Here is a 14,086-nt window from a genome sequence, read left to right as displayed (position 1 = left end):
GAATCCTCTGCAGAAAATAAAGCCAGCAATTGTTTTTTTCATCCTACAATTGCTTTGGAAAATTAGACTAATGGCCCAGGGATACTTGGTACCGTTGCACTTCTTGAAAAACACAGAAAAAAAGTGAACTTAGTTGACATCTTAGACACGTTTACAAGAAGATGTTTCCATACTACCTTAAAATGTTATAATCCATCACCTGAAATCCAGAGAAACCAGACTTGATGTTGTTGAGTTTTCTGTATCTCTCTAGTCCTGGTGCTATAGACACTTAAAACTCAGCACACATTTGAAGGTGTCGAACATGTTTACATGTGAAAAATATGTTGTTTGTTTGTATTCCATTGCACAGGTCTCTCCAGGCGAGCCACTGTTGTGACGCGAGGTTGGCTGCTGGACACAGTTTCAACCTACACCCTCCAGAACTACCAGGACTACTTACTCTGACTGGGTTTACTTGATGGTTTTTTTTTATATAACTATAGATAAATCTGTATATATTGGTATGATAGAAGCTCTTTGTACGTACAAAATTTAATATTATTATAATTAAATCAAACTAACGAAGGTAAGCCGCTTTTCTTTTTAGTAAACGTACTTTTTTTTTTCTCCTGAGGACCTTTTTGCAAACTGCTTTGCAGTTCTGCAACTTGTGTTTTAATTAAAACCTGTTACTAGTGAAATCCCGTTCTTGAACAGACAGGGTTCAATTTTACCAGCTAACCTTTTGCTGCAGTTTGCTGAGAAAATTCTGCCTTTGCGTCTGACTGATTTCACCGTTCCCAGGATGGTATTAAACTGTGGCCACTCATTCATTCATAATCTGCAATCTTCTCCCTCACATTCATAAAGAATGAGACCCTGCACAGTTTGTAAACAGTGTTTCCATGCATGAGGGAAATGTGCCGTTATTAATAATGCATACTTCAACTCACAGCACTAACTCAAGCCCTCTGGGGATGTGTAGGAGCTCGAAGCGCTGCCTTAATTGTACTAAACGCGGCGATTGTTGTGGATAAATCTTATTATTAACTACATATGACACTAAAAAAATCATGGAAATGAATAAGCTTTAAAAACAAAAAACAAAAAACGCCCAGTTCCCACACAGAAAAAAAAATCGCTGCTGCCACTTCCCACTTTTCTAGCAGAGTGAGCTCGGAACAGATGAGCCTCAAGGTTATGGTTGCACATGAGTGACTGGACCCTATAGTGACAATATATAAGTGTTAGCCTTAAGCTGAAGTGTGTTGTCGGTGTTGTTTCATCCTGCGGCCAGATGGATGAAATACAAACAGAGAACATTTTACTCTTCCTGCCGTGTTGCCGCTCTCTGGGTTTTTTTTTTATTTTATAAACCTCTCTTCTGCTCACTGTGAGGCAAGATCTCTAACTGATCCTCCTCCATGTGAACCTGAAAATAATTAAAATCCAGATCTTAATCAGTCATGCTAGTTACTCCTACTTCAGTGGCAGTGACATTTGTTTGCAGCAGTAAGTGGAGGTTGCTGGATTTAGTCTCTGTCATTGCTATGACAACGACTGATAACCATAACAACAACAAGGGAGAAGCAGGTAGCTGAAAATAGAGACAAAGCCTGGACCAAACCTTAAGGTCAGCACGTTTACATCCAGGCGTTCTAAATGCCAGATGTTGCTGCGGCAGTAGCTACAGTGCTGGGACGCCGCTTTCTTTCACTCCGCTGATTTCCCTTTTCAGTGCAAGGCTGCAGAAGAGTTTGCCGTCAGCTCTTGGTGATGATGAGGTTGTCACTGCGTTATGCAGTCGGTGCACACGGGGCTGCACCGTTCGCTTTTATGTGCCTTTGTCTATTAATCCACTGTGTATGATTTAGGGAAAATTAAAATTTTATATTTGGCAGAAATCAAATATTAAATACATGCTCATGTGCGCGCAGAAGCTCGGAGTGTGAATTGTTGCTTTCATTACCCTGATGTGAACTGCGTTATATCAAGTGTGGGTCTTTACGGCGGTCGCCATGTTGGTTCACCGCGCTTTTAACGTTAGGCTTTAGTAAAACTCTACTGAAGGCTTCTGTGTTTTTGTCCTACATTCTTGGAATTTGGGCCCCAACGTTGAAGAAGTTCCTGACAACATACTGTGTGTGCTGTACGTTGTCCCCACAGGTCTGCGTGTGTGTTTTCTCTCCAGGTGTTCTAGGTTCCTCCCACAGCCCAGACACGTTTTTTGGACACACAACAAACCATTGGTATGAGCCTGAACGTGAACGGTTTGTTTGTCTCCAAATGTGGTGCTGTGATGGACAGGACAACAGTCCAATGTGCTCCCTGGAACCCTGAAAACGGTTAAACTGTTTAGTTGATATTCAACAGCATCCTGGAACTTTACCACTAGAGGTCGTTGTTTGTCTTATCTTGGTCTAAATACAACATAGTACAAGACTGTTTTTTTTTCTTAATAGGTGCAGCTTTTTGTAACAGTCTTCACTGTCAGTGCAATTGTAGCAAATGAATCAACAGTTGTTGTTTTTTTTTGCCAATTTTTTGTAACTGTTGTCATTTCAATATACAGTATATGTCTTAGTCATTAATAGGCTAAGTTAAGTTACAGCTGGCTATAGGTGGCTTGTTTTTAAGTTACTGTCATACAGTTTGTCATTTGGGCTAATGTGCTGCTTAGTACTAAAATACATTGTGGTACATTTAAGTGCTCTGACAGAGGCATCTGTTCATGACTTCATCCTTGGTTATCGCTGCAGGAAACAGCTGAAAACACTTGCAGATTCTCATTCAATACTGTTTTTGGGTAGAGAATATGGAATAGTTGTTTCAAGCTAAACTCCCTCCACTTTTTGTCACCACACACTTTCATGACTGGGAAAGTTTATGAGTGGGACCAGTCCTTTATATCTGAGCTTCTGATTGGTTGAGGAATTTGAGGACAATAGAAGATGCTGAATTCACTGACGAGGCCCTAAGAGCTAAAATCATGTTGTTGAACAATAATAATTACATCCCACTGTGTTTTTATGTTTGGACCTCCTTAACACTCGTTTGTTAAGGTGGATTGCTTGATAGATTTGTGCGGTTGTGCTGTGTGACTGCCTCATCCTGGACATGGGCGTTTGTGGGAGATATTTCTGTTCATATGCTTCACATGGGAAATTAGCAGGAAACAGCCTGCTGGACCACCTGGGGGGGTTTACAGCGTGCTGGTTTGTAAAGATGCACATCTGTGAGCATGTATGCAAACATCAGTGAAAAGACACCTGAGGGCTCCCCTCCTCCCACCCTGAACCTCCCCCAGCTAAATCCAGTGTACACAATCCAGTGTGCACACAGCCGAGTTTCCTGTTTGTTTTGCAGCAACACAAGAGCATGTGTTTGCCCCGAACCACTCTGTGACTCCTGCAAGAAGTAAACAACTGTCACAAAGTGTTTTGCGAGACACGCTACAACAGTAGATCTACTAGGAGTATGCAAATGCTACGAGGTCACTCCGTGTAGCTGTTTTTTTTCCCCCCCAGCTCCCAGTGAAGACGTTTCTGTTTAATCCCATTTATTGTATTTTTAGTTACATCTTTCTTGATCTTACTTTCACTGACATTTTCAGATGAATCCAAAAGGGATGCAGATAGAGTCTTAAAGGTATTTTTGACTTTTTTTTTTGCTTAAAAAAATTCCTTCAGTAATATAAAACCAAATGGTACCAAACGAAATATTATGGAAAAGATAACAATTAAGTGATTAAATATTAATATTTTCTTCTTTCACATGACATAAACAAACCATTTACTGACCTTGTACTGTTTTGTTTATTAAAATGTAGTAATATTTAATCTCCCTTGGTTATGATGACAAAAACGAGTATATATATTAAAGTAAAAAGGAGATACACTGTGAAAAGCCAAGTGTCAGACTGCAGGGAACAGTGAGCGCACTCATCCATGATGACCCGTAATTGCTCTCACACTTTGTTGCTGTCATTCTCATTATTCTTTGGCCTGAAACCTTAACAAATATTTTATACAGTCATTTTGGTCACACCCCTGGGCTATTATCCAAACACTGCCTTCCATCTAAGCACTTAAAAAGATAGTTTGGTGTTTTTTTGATGTGCCGTTGGATAAGGTGACAGAGACAGAGGTAGAGAGATGTGGATGTTTAAATCATTGGCTGTAAAAAAGAGTTTCTGCTGGATTGTGTCTCTGATATCTTTTGAGAAGTTTATGTAGCTCAGCCCTTTACCATTTCACGCTAATGCTATGACAAATTCAGTACACGACGTGTAACCATCGTGTTATTTGTTGACATTTAAATTCTTCTCTTCCAGATCCCTGAGTGTTCCCTGAGAAGCAACTTTTTTTTCTTCTGAAGTTTGTTGAGGACAACTCAGAGACCTTTATAGCACGACAAACGGCTGGGAATTCCAAGGTTCAAGTGATGATGTCACAAGTACACTTTTGTTTTCTCTTTCGGAATGTTGTGTTATTTGATTTGTCATTGATTCTAGAAATATGAGAAAAATGTGGAGCTTCAAAAAAAATCCGCTCTTGTTCAAAAACTTTGGAGAGCCCCTGACTTAGAGAGTGTGCCAAATACGTTTTTGTCTATTCATAAGCATTTTTGTTTTGTTTATGTCGTCGCCCAGCAATTCACTCCACAAATTTTCCGCCATCATTGTTGCCATAAAACACGGGAGAAGAAGCTTTAACGCCCCCACATGGACACGTGGCACATATATTTTTAATTTGCTCAATTTTGCATGCTGTATAAATGGGTGTTGAACTTTTAAGTGCCTTCTTCCACTGACACGCCAACCGTTCCCATGGCGCTAGCAATTGCTTGCGCCGTGTCTGATAGTCGTCGTCGGACTAATGCCGAGTCGCCTTGAGATTTTCAAATTTAAAAAGCCAGGATTCCGGCAACAGTGAGCAGATATAACAAGCATGATGTTCGCAGATATTCCCACTGTCGGAGCATTAGGCCGTAGTTTTATGGCTACTGACACTGAGAAAGCAGGAAGAGCATTAAAGATGCAGAAGGGTTGAGCCTTGGTGGTCACTGATCACTGCTATTTTATAGCAGAGTTAAAATGAAAAATGGACCAGAGGCAAAGTTTGAATCAAGAAAATGCTGCGTATAAAAATAAAGCAGTTAAATCCGGCCGTCTTGATAGGTTACCGTCACTGAAGTTCTGTAGAATCCGGCCGTCTTGATAGGTTACCGTCGCTGAAGTTCAGTAGCGTAGCATGGTTAAAAAAACAAAAAAAACGCGTAGCATGGTAAAAAAAAAAAAAAAACCCAAGTTCGTTCTTTAGATTCATTCTAGTTATTTTATTACGGTTACAAATATGGTTATTTTGGAGTTTTTTTTTCTTTCTATTTTTGTAGTTTGGGTTTGACTAATTTGGAGCTGTGTTTTACTCCTGTAGACACTGGACAGACGTCTGTTAACAGTTAACATTTAAATTTTGAATTCCACAGCCCCCTAACTGCATATCCTCAAGTTATTGGATGGCACTGGAATACCAAGAAAAAGAAAAAAAAACACCAAAAAAAGTTTTCTGGGATTCAATCCAGGAACTGTCTCGCTGTGAGGCACTGGTACTCACCACTGCATCACTGTGCTGGCCGTAGTTAAAAGTGTTTGCTGATTCAGCCCTGGTCGTTTCAGAGAGACTGCAGTTTGATGAGCCACAGCTACACTGACAGCTAACAGAACCACCAAAACATAACTCAATTTCCAAAATGTAGTCAGGTGAGCGTGTCTGTGCTCGACAGGCTAATATTTTAGCCAATCGTCTGATTGCTGATTAAGATGTTTCCTGGTGGCTCGTAGCATTTTAGCGCGTCTTAGGGGCCACTGTAGGTGTTTGTTTCAGTGAAACATCTAAGATCAATAATACTTTGTGTACCAATACTGGTACCAACAATCGCTGTTAGACTTGGACTTGTGTGTGTGTGTGTTTTTACCTTTGTCAATACCCTTGACTTTGGACAAATCACTTGCCTTGTTACTCAGTGGATAAAATCGTCTTCTATTCCAAATATCTGACTGTAGTACTTAGTAACTGGTTTATGGTTTGATCCCTGGCTCCTTCAGTCCAGTTATTGTGTGCCAAGAAAATATTGAGCTGTGAACTCCCCTCCTCCCTTCTCCTCCCCCGTCCTCCCCTCTCCTTCCCCCTCAAATTGCTCCTGATGGTGAGGCTGAAGCTGTGTATATTGTTCTGTGCAGCCGCCTATAACTGTGCAGTAAGAGTTTTTGATCGGCAAAGCCATAAAGGTATCGAGTGGCCCTCAAAGCTCTGTGTCAATAAAAGGCGTTTACTATTCCTCGCTATTCGCTCCTCCGCCGTCTCTTTACCGTCAGCCAATAATGGAAGATTTCTAAGAACTCATCCCGGGTTTACTTTGAGATGTCTGAGACATAATGGAGTGACAGTAAAGGGTCAGTGACGTCTGCCCGCCCTTTTGACCTTTACATAAAATAATTGAAAGCAAAGCGCTGAAACCACCGGTGGTACACGTACCACAGTTTGAGAACCACTGACCTATATACTGTATATAATATACTGTAAAATGGCTTCATGATGACGTGAGTGGGAAAATATCTTTTTTATTTTCCTAATAAATGTCTGAAAGTCATTTACAGTTGCCACAACTGTGCGGACGATCTCTCGTCCCCGACTGCGGTTCGTCCCTGCCTCGGGCTCCTGGTGTGACCTGCGGCTCCGTCTCTTGTAAACATGACATTGTAGCCGTCAAATGTCACATCGCTGTGGCTTAGAGAGTCAGTGCGCCGCCGCGGGGAAGAACAGTTAAAGGTCAATCCGTAAGACTTATGGACACAGTTCGGGAGAGCAACTTTGATTTGTAATACGAGCGGCATACGCGAAGGTTGATGGAGATCTGAAATACTTAGATAGGTAAATGTGGGAATATCAAACCTCCGCACACTGAGCTGAGACGTTTTGATGAGTTGTGGGAAAGAAATGGCCGTTTTCTCCGTGTCGTGGACGGTATAAACGCAATCACTCCAATGATGTCATGTCCGGACAGAGGACAGACCGCTCAAAGTGATGATATAAACCGACAGCTACAGCTTAACAGTGTGTTATCGTCACACAGCTATACATAAAACTCTGCGGGATGACACTTTAAATACTCTGTGATCTTTTTACTGCTCCTTATAGTTAGGTCATTCTGAAACTGAAGGATTGACTACTCTGGCATTATTCAGAGGGAACTTAAAGAACAGTGACGTTTCATGAAGCTGAGAGCCAATATTTTGTCTGTTTCCTTCAAGCTAAGAAAATACGTTAATATTTCAGATATTTCTGGAAATATCGGGGAAAAAAATTGTGAAACTGCTGATACAGTAACTGCAAGTGTCCAAGAAGGTACGTCAAGAAGGTACGTCAAGATGTTTGTGAGATTTTTGTTAAATTGTACACAATTTGTTTACATTTTTTAAAGCTGTCAAAATTACAATAATCTTGTTAACTAATTTCTGAAGATCACGCAAAAACTCACTTAAATATGTTTTAATGCCTGGGCAGAATGATGACAAGTGATTATCTAATAATCCCTCCGCTGATCCTTGCTCTAATACACAGTAAATACTTACAGTATTGTTTACACATACAGTGGAACCTCGGTTATCGTGCGCCTCCCTTTTCAAGCAATTCGATTCACTAACAAAACGTGTCTTTCTGTTCCAGGAATAAACAGAAGACACGTCTGCTAAGGACCCCTGATCCAAGAGTGATCTGAGGTAAGGAATGATTTCTAGGATTTGTTTCTACTGTCCTCTAAGATGCCCCCAAAAGGTATTGTTTTAGTCAGCCGTGGTCTCTGTTTGAAGTAACAACAAGAACAGTTGATATTTCAAGGAGCAAAAGTCAGTGAAATGATGTGTTCTGTTTTTTTTTCCCATGGAAGTGAGGAAGAAAAACCAACATAATTTAGACCAATTCACAAATAAAGTTTTGAAATTTAATCGCATGGGTATATATATAATTACAGTCAAGTAAAACATTTACATAGAGCATTTGAAACTTTGTTATCACATGTACAACGTAGCATGACTCCTTCCTTCCAGTGTGGATTGTTTGAACAGTTTCAGATACACAAGAACAGCTTCAGTTTGTGGTGAATCTCTCTCTCTCTCTCTCTCTCTCTCTCTCTGTCTCTGTCTCTCTCTCTCCAACATTTAAAGCACTTGTGGTTTAAGAAAATCTGCGTCATCTCATCCCACTCAGTCCACACTCTTCAAATGAAGCGAAGCAGCTGTTTTGCGTGCATCTATTGTGCTTACACACGTAAGGACAGAATAACAGAGAAAACACAGCTGAGGTCACGACCCCGCCGCGTTCCCGTCGGGTTCTGCGCGTCGACCTTTCAAACCGTCACTTTCCCTTCTCTGCCCCCCGTGTTACTTTTGCTCCACAGCCTGTTTGTGTTTGTTAACGTGTTTATGTCAAAGTGTTAAAGATAATTAGCGTTTGCCATCAAAATAGCCTCCCTGCAGAAAACAGCCATTAGGAAAAAAACAAAACAAAACAACCTTCTTGCTAAAGATGGATGATCATTTCCTTTAGGAACCCACAGTGCAAAGTGCAAAACTCTGACAAGAATCCACCAATAAATAAAGTTCATGTGCAGCACGCTTTGGGTCCATCAGCGCGCACACACACTTCAGCTCACTCCTACATGAGCACGCAGCTCTTGGCCCGGTCCTTTCTAATGGGCGGGGGGTGCTCGTGGAGCTCAGTCCGAGGAGGCTGCTGGGAAACTCGCTTGATGACGCGACGGGAGGCAGCGCGTTTGACCTGAGGGCAGTGGATGCGGGACACGGACGCCAGCGTGGTGACGTGGAAAACGTCCCGCACGCTGTTCTCGGAATACTTCGAGGTGCACTCTGTGTAGGCGGCGGCTCCGATCTGCCTCGCCAAATTGGTGCCCTGAAAATGCACAGAAATACACAGAACGTTCAGAAAAAAATCTGCGGGCCAAACAAACTGTTCACAGACGCTGTCGGGAACCAGGGTTTTAACACAGGAAATGCTAACAGAGTTTTGAGCATGTACTTTGGGATCAATACGTACACATATATATTAGGATTAGAAATAGTTTGGTGTAAAACACTCAAGGGCAAAGGTCAAAATGACCAAATCAGGAGTGTGCATTGGTGGATTTTTCGAAGTTAGTTCCACTACTTCATTGAAAATGGGAACAGGAAGTGGAACTAAATGATGGCTCCAAACCACTCCTTCTGTGCTGCTTCCTGTTGCATTTATTTCTTATATAAGATCTACTGTCTGTTTTAGACACAACTCTGTGGATCTACTGTCTGTTTTAGACACAACTCATCAACTTATTGTGTGAAATCAACTTCTTTCTGTTTTTTTTTTCTTTTATTTTCAGTTGAAGCGATGCAGATCCAGGATCAGGTCAACTAATCGCCCTGAGCCGTGAAGGTGAGTGTTTAAGTTGACATTAGTCAGTGTTAGGACACAGAGGATAAAGGACGTCCACAGCAGAATAGCTTGTTAGAGACATGCAGACAGGCACAATCCTCCACGAAGCTATGAAATATTAAAGTCTCTCTGTGTGCTGCTGTAAAGGCTCAGCTTATTCCCGCTAGTGATTAGTACCACCTTAAATCAGGCCTGGGTGAATTTGTCTATGATACTACAGAGTACTCTTCCACGACGCAGGAACGGTCTCAGATGTGCGGCGATGTGGCGTGTTTGTATTGTTGAAGCTGCAGTGCGTAACTTTTAAATATAAATGAATGTCCGTTCCAGGCTGCCCACTGGCTAATGAGATTGAACGCAGTTGACCGAGGCTATGGGCTTCACACTGTTTGTCGCAGTATAAGGGAAAACCATTCACTTTGTGCCGGAATATAAACAAATATATTCCAGTTGTGGAATCGTTAACTTGACCATGACCTGGATGACTCTTCATAGACATATTCCAGTTGTTTCCAAAAAACAAATGGAATATACAGTATATATATGTATATATTCCATTTTGTTTTTGCAAATCTTCATAATTATGACTTATGATGACGAATTTTAGGTTGAGTTAAATTAACGATTTAATATTTATTCGGATTTGAAATTGTCTGTTGAGGGTTGGAAAAGAAAAAGTAGAAATAAAACATAGCATAGCCCAACAATGACTCATTAGGAAAAGCTTTGGTAAAAGCAAACTTTTATAAACAACTTCAGGCCATTTGTTTTAATTGGTGTAACTTTTAAGAGCTTAATAAAAACAAGCAACAAAACAAATCCCCGTGTATGCTACACTCACCAGCTGATGTGGAATAAAAATGTCTCAAAATTGAACCTTCACCACAAAAGTCACACTTTTTGGTCACACTGGGAGCAGAATCAGTTCATTCAGAGAACGCTCTTGATGGATCACTTTAACGTCGTCACCTACGACACAGCGGAGGTCATTAGCTCCGCTTAGCCTTGTCACAATGAGGAGGAAATATTAATTTGTTTACAAAGGGCTGCCCAGAAGTGAGGATTCACATTAGCGTGAGAACAGGCCATTAAAATTCATGCCACCGCTCATCGCTCCGAGACACGGAGAGAAGAACTGTTTGTGTTTTCTGCTGTTTGCCTCTGACTTTATTCACACTGATATATCTTCGATGCTAACTGACGTTTCGGAATTTGCGACAAATGAATCTTTCCTTGAGGTTTCCTGTTGATTATAAAGGTTAGTTGTTCGGTAGGTTAGAATTGAAATGTCTGTTCACCTGTTCGTGTGTGACAGGGATGAGTCTGTGTCTAGAAAGTTCTCTCATGACGTTGAGGTCCGTCCTCAAGTCCAGCTTGCAGCCCACCAGCACCACCTTGGCGTTGGGACAGAACTCCTGCGTTTCTCCTTGCCACTGTAATTGGAGTAAGAGGTCAGAGCAGGAGGAAGTGGTCATTAAAGAGTAATTACCACAGCGCAGCAGACTCGTTTCAGGCCCGCCATTAACATGATGCTATAAATACACCTGTATGAAAATATACAATAATACAATTCTTTCACGATTTTTCCCCCTGTTTTAAATGAGTTTTTGAGGTGGATTTTTAAAGTTCCGTTACAAGTCTTCATTTTAATTTAATTCAATTCAATTATTTCAAACAGTGAAGTACAAAATCGACATTTTTACAACTCATAAAAGCCTTTACTTGACAGATAAGGAGACGGGCTGTGATCACATGACTAGCAACTGCCACGTCAGTATTGATGTAGGACATTTGCGATGTCAAAATGGGGTCACAACAAGGTTAAGAACCACTGATATAATGGTTCAACAAACCAGGGACTTTCTGGAATTCTGTTGACTCTAAAATGATCCCACAACCCTCTGATTGAACGCAAAAACTGCACTAGAAATGGATCCACAGTCCACCATTATTATTCCCAGCTGCCATGATAAGTAAAACATGTCGTGACATGTGTTTTATAATAAATCAGATTAGGGCTCATCAAAGACCACATTTGGGAAAATATCAGTTTGGTCCTTGAACACCAGGTGGCGCTACAAACAAACGATGATTTCACTTAAAACATTAAGTCAAAGGTGATATGGATTTTTCTATGATTGTTGTTGTTGTTGTTGTTTGCCATGTCGTGCGCTCACAGCAGTGGGAAGCTCGTAGGCCACACGGACGGAACAATAAGATGACTCAAACAGCGAAACTCTTTCTTCTTCTCTGTGTCTCTGTTTCCCTCTGAGAGACGCATCTTGTTATCTCGGCACATCACAGCACACATTGACCACTTTGTGCACCGTCGTGATGTTTGTTCCTTTTGTTTTCCTCCCACATTCCTGCGTCACCGCTGTGTCTCGGCCCGGCGCGTCGTGTTCTGTCTGACGCTCGGACTCTCGTCATGGACCAGTGTTCAGAGGGTTAAAAACCTCTTTTCTCTTATTAAATTATTAGAAATGTTTATCTTGATAAATCACAAATAATCAAGATAACACTTAAATCTTGAATTGTTTTCAGCCCTAATTGTTTGAAAATTAAACCCATCAATCCAAATTAACGTGACGCAGTTTGGGCTCCGTTTATCGTGATCTGATCCATTCTTAATAATTACAGAAATTAAACCAGAATTATACAAATTAGGCGTACTTAAAATAAAGGAATGTAATTGGACGATGCAGATGCTTTAGTGTTGGCAGGGCAATAAAAGTAAAAAAAAAAACACATTTTTAAAATATGAAGTTAGAGTTACGACATTAGGGGTCACCAAAGGATAAATCAGGATGTGAGGTTAAAATCTGAAGGCAGCATTTAAGTCATCCAGCAACACTTCAAAAACCAGTGAGTGTCTAAACGGCGTCATGTGCTGCAAGGCTGTAATTGGAGAGTGAAGCTAACAGTTCAGACGGACGAAAGAACGCAACGGAGAGAATGGAAACGAGGCACGTCTCAGTAATTGTATCAGGCCCGCAGGAATTTCGATTGAAGTCGAGTTTGTTTTGTTTGCGGCTCCAGTGTCACTCTGGCATTCTGCACCTGCTTTGTCGCACTGGTACATGCGAGGTCATCAAGGAGGTCAAAGGTTAAGTGGGTCCTCACGGAGAACCCCCGGGAGGTGTTAGAATCTGTCCACTATAAAAGACCACGGTTTGGTCTGGGATTGATGACGGTATTGATGACTGATCACAGGAATGTCTACAGACTGAAAAGCATTCCAGCGCCGCTCGTTTGTCATTAGCGCCGAAAATGACGGCGATTGCGTCTGAAAAATTATGTTTCCAAAAGATGGAAGTGGGTTTAATCTGGGAAAGGCTCGGAGCAAACTTCCCGGTCATGATGGCGCTCCCAAATGAAAATTAAAGTAGTGAGATTTAGAGATTAGATTTACAGATTAGGAATTAGACAAAGATAGAATAGAACAGGACGGCAGTTCTGTTTCGTTCTGTTCTAGGATTAGATCAGATCAAGATAAACTCAACTGAACTGAACTAATATTCAATTCAAATCATTATGAATGAAAGTCAAAGTCGGGTTTCTGTCTCTGAGTAAATTAACAGTAAGAATTAGGCTGCATTCCATTTCTTTGGAACCGTGTTCACACACACTGCGGTTAAACCAGGGTTTCTGGTTTGAAAACATTTTTTAATCCTCTGTGACAATACAAAGCCGGTTATTCTCCAGGTCACCTAATTTTCCAATCAGATCATGGGTTTCCTGAGAAGTGGTGCGGTGTTGTCGTGACTTCCTGGTTCCACACCTGTACTGTAGTCAGTACTGGTATTTCCCCGTACATCTGTGGTCTCTGAGAGAGGAATACTTTTTTTTTTTTTTGAAAATCCGAGGTTTCTGATGCAGCTTTGTATTTGGTGGAAAATATATAGATAAACCTTTAAATCAGGTTGATTTGCCAACAAGGTCACAGCAGCTATAGTAAATCATGTTCATAGCTTTGTTTTTTAGAGGAGGAAATTCATGCAGTATTATCTTTAAATTTGTTTTTGGGGACTTTGGGAAGTTTATTTAAATTCTATTCCAAACCGATTGTGACGCTGTTTCTTTCACACTGACCTTTTTCAGGACACTGTCCAACGTCTCCGGACGGCTGATGTCGAAGCAGATGAGGACGGCGTCTGCGTCGGGGTAGGCCAGTGGTCTGACGTTGTCGTAATAGGCCGAACCTGCGGGTGAGGAGAACACAGATGTGAGCAGAGGCTGCAGGTACTGTGTTTTATTTCTGGTTCCTTGGCTGAAGAGTTAACTTTTTTTTAATATACTTCAAAGTGAGTCATTACAGAGAAGTTTCAGCCAGTAATAACTGTGATTATATGTAATTATGACGAACTAAGCCGCGCTGCGGATGACAGCGTGTGGGTGTGATTCGCCGCGTTTCAACTGCTCGGATGGGGCCTCGTCCACAAACCCGCGGTTCTGTTTGTCTGGCTGTTGTGAATAAACCAGTAGACAGACATGTGACGGCCGTATAATGAAGGGCTCACACAAAGCGTCACCTGGATTTCAGAGTAGCATGGGTGTTTTTTTTTGTTTGTTTTTTTTGCCAGGGGGCCGGGGTGAATTCAGTTTTGTGACCTGTGCGA

General features: G+C 41.3%; 2 protein-coding genes across 2 annotated transcripts in view; one reads left to right on the top strand and one right to left on the bottom strand.

The window, feature by feature from the left end:
• Nucleotides 1-13,708, top strand: part of LOC103381460 (BRCA1 DNA repair associated) — a 37,766-nt gene extending 24,058 nt beyond the window's left edge. Inside the window, exons 22-26 of the mRNA XM_008313797.3 lie at nt 569-4,416; nt 7,320-7,401; nt 7,710-7,762; nt 9,415-9,467; nt 13,569-13,708. The gene's annotated coding sequence lies outside the window, so the exon portion shown is untranslated. The remainder of the gene's footprint in view (nt 1-568; nt 4,417-7,319; nt 7,402-7,709; nt 7,763-9,414; nt 9,468-13,568) is intronic.
• The window catches only part of LOC103381458 (rho-related GTP-binding protein RhoN-like), a 27,150-nt gene continuing 20,845 nt past the window's right edge, over nt 7,782-14,086 (bottom strand). The window contains exons 3-5 of the mRNA XM_008313795.3: nt 13,560-13,669; nt 10,766-10,900; nt 7,782-8,951 (exon numbers count right to left, since the gene is read on the bottom strand). Of these exons, the coding sequence (XP_008312017.1) occupies nt 8,697-8,951; nt 10,766-10,900; nt 13,560-13,669 (500 nt within the window). The 3' untranslated portion in view covers nt 7,782-8,696. The remainder of the gene's footprint in view (nt 8,952-10,765; nt 10,901-13,559; nt 13,670-14,086) is intronic.

Source organism: Cynoglossus semilaevis, chromosome 8 (genome assembly GCF_000523025.1).
Source record: "Cynoglossus semilaevis isolate Cse_v1.0 chromosome 8, Cse_v1.0, whole genome shotgun sequence".
Taxonomy (NCBI): domain Eukaryota; kingdom Metazoa; phylum Chordata; class Actinopteri; order Pleuronectiformes; family Cynoglossidae; genus Cynoglossus; species Cynoglossus semilaevis.
The sequence above is the reverse complement of the archived record's forward strand: the minus strand, read 5'-3'. Positions and strand labels throughout refer to the sequence as shown.